The sequence below is a fragment of the Dipodomys ordii genome, unplaced genomic scaffold (genome assembly GCF_000151885.1).
Source record: "Dipodomys ordii isolate 6190 unplaced genomic scaffold, Dord_2.0 Scaffold56, whole genome shotgun sequence".
Taxonomy (NCBI): domain Eukaryota; kingdom Metazoa; phylum Chordata; class Mammalia; order Rodentia; family Heteromyidae; genus Dipodomys; species Dipodomys ordii.
Window position 1 is genome coordinate 8,135,435 of NW_012267272.1, and position 321 is coordinate 8,135,755.

The following is a 321-nucleotide window of genomic DNA, read 5'->3' on the forward strand; positions in this document are numbered from 1 at the left end:
CCCCCCCCCGCTTTCCCAGGTCCCCCCCTCCCGTCTCCGGGGGAGGGGGGAGGGCGCCCAACCCGCTCCCCGCACCCTCGGCCCCGCAGCGGTCCTCACCCGAGCGGGGATCGAAGGTGACCACAAACACGGCCACCACCTGGTCCTCCTCCACGTCGCCCAGCTCCAGGCGCCCGGGCTGCAGCAGCACCTCGCGGGGAGCGGGCTCCGCGGGCTCGCGGCCCCGCCATCTCCCTCACCCTCCAAGTCACACCAATAAAACACACAGCATAGGAATCTCCCCTGGACACTGTAAGATAACTCTGCTTCAAATGTAGTAGT

General features: G+C 68.2%; 1 protein-coding gene across 1 annotated transcript in view; it reads right to left on the reverse strand.

Annotated features, from left to right (window-relative positions):
- Kiaa1147 (KIAA1147 ortholog) overlaps window positions 1–321 on the reverse strand; it is a 29,624-nt gene that overhangs the window by 27,006 nt on the left and 2,297 nt on the right. Inside the window, exon 2 of the mRNA XM_013021564.1 lies at window positions 100–234. Within this exon, the coding sequence (XP_012877018.1) occupies window positions 100–234 (135 nt within the window). The remainder of the gene's footprint in view (window positions 1–99; window positions 235–321) is intronic.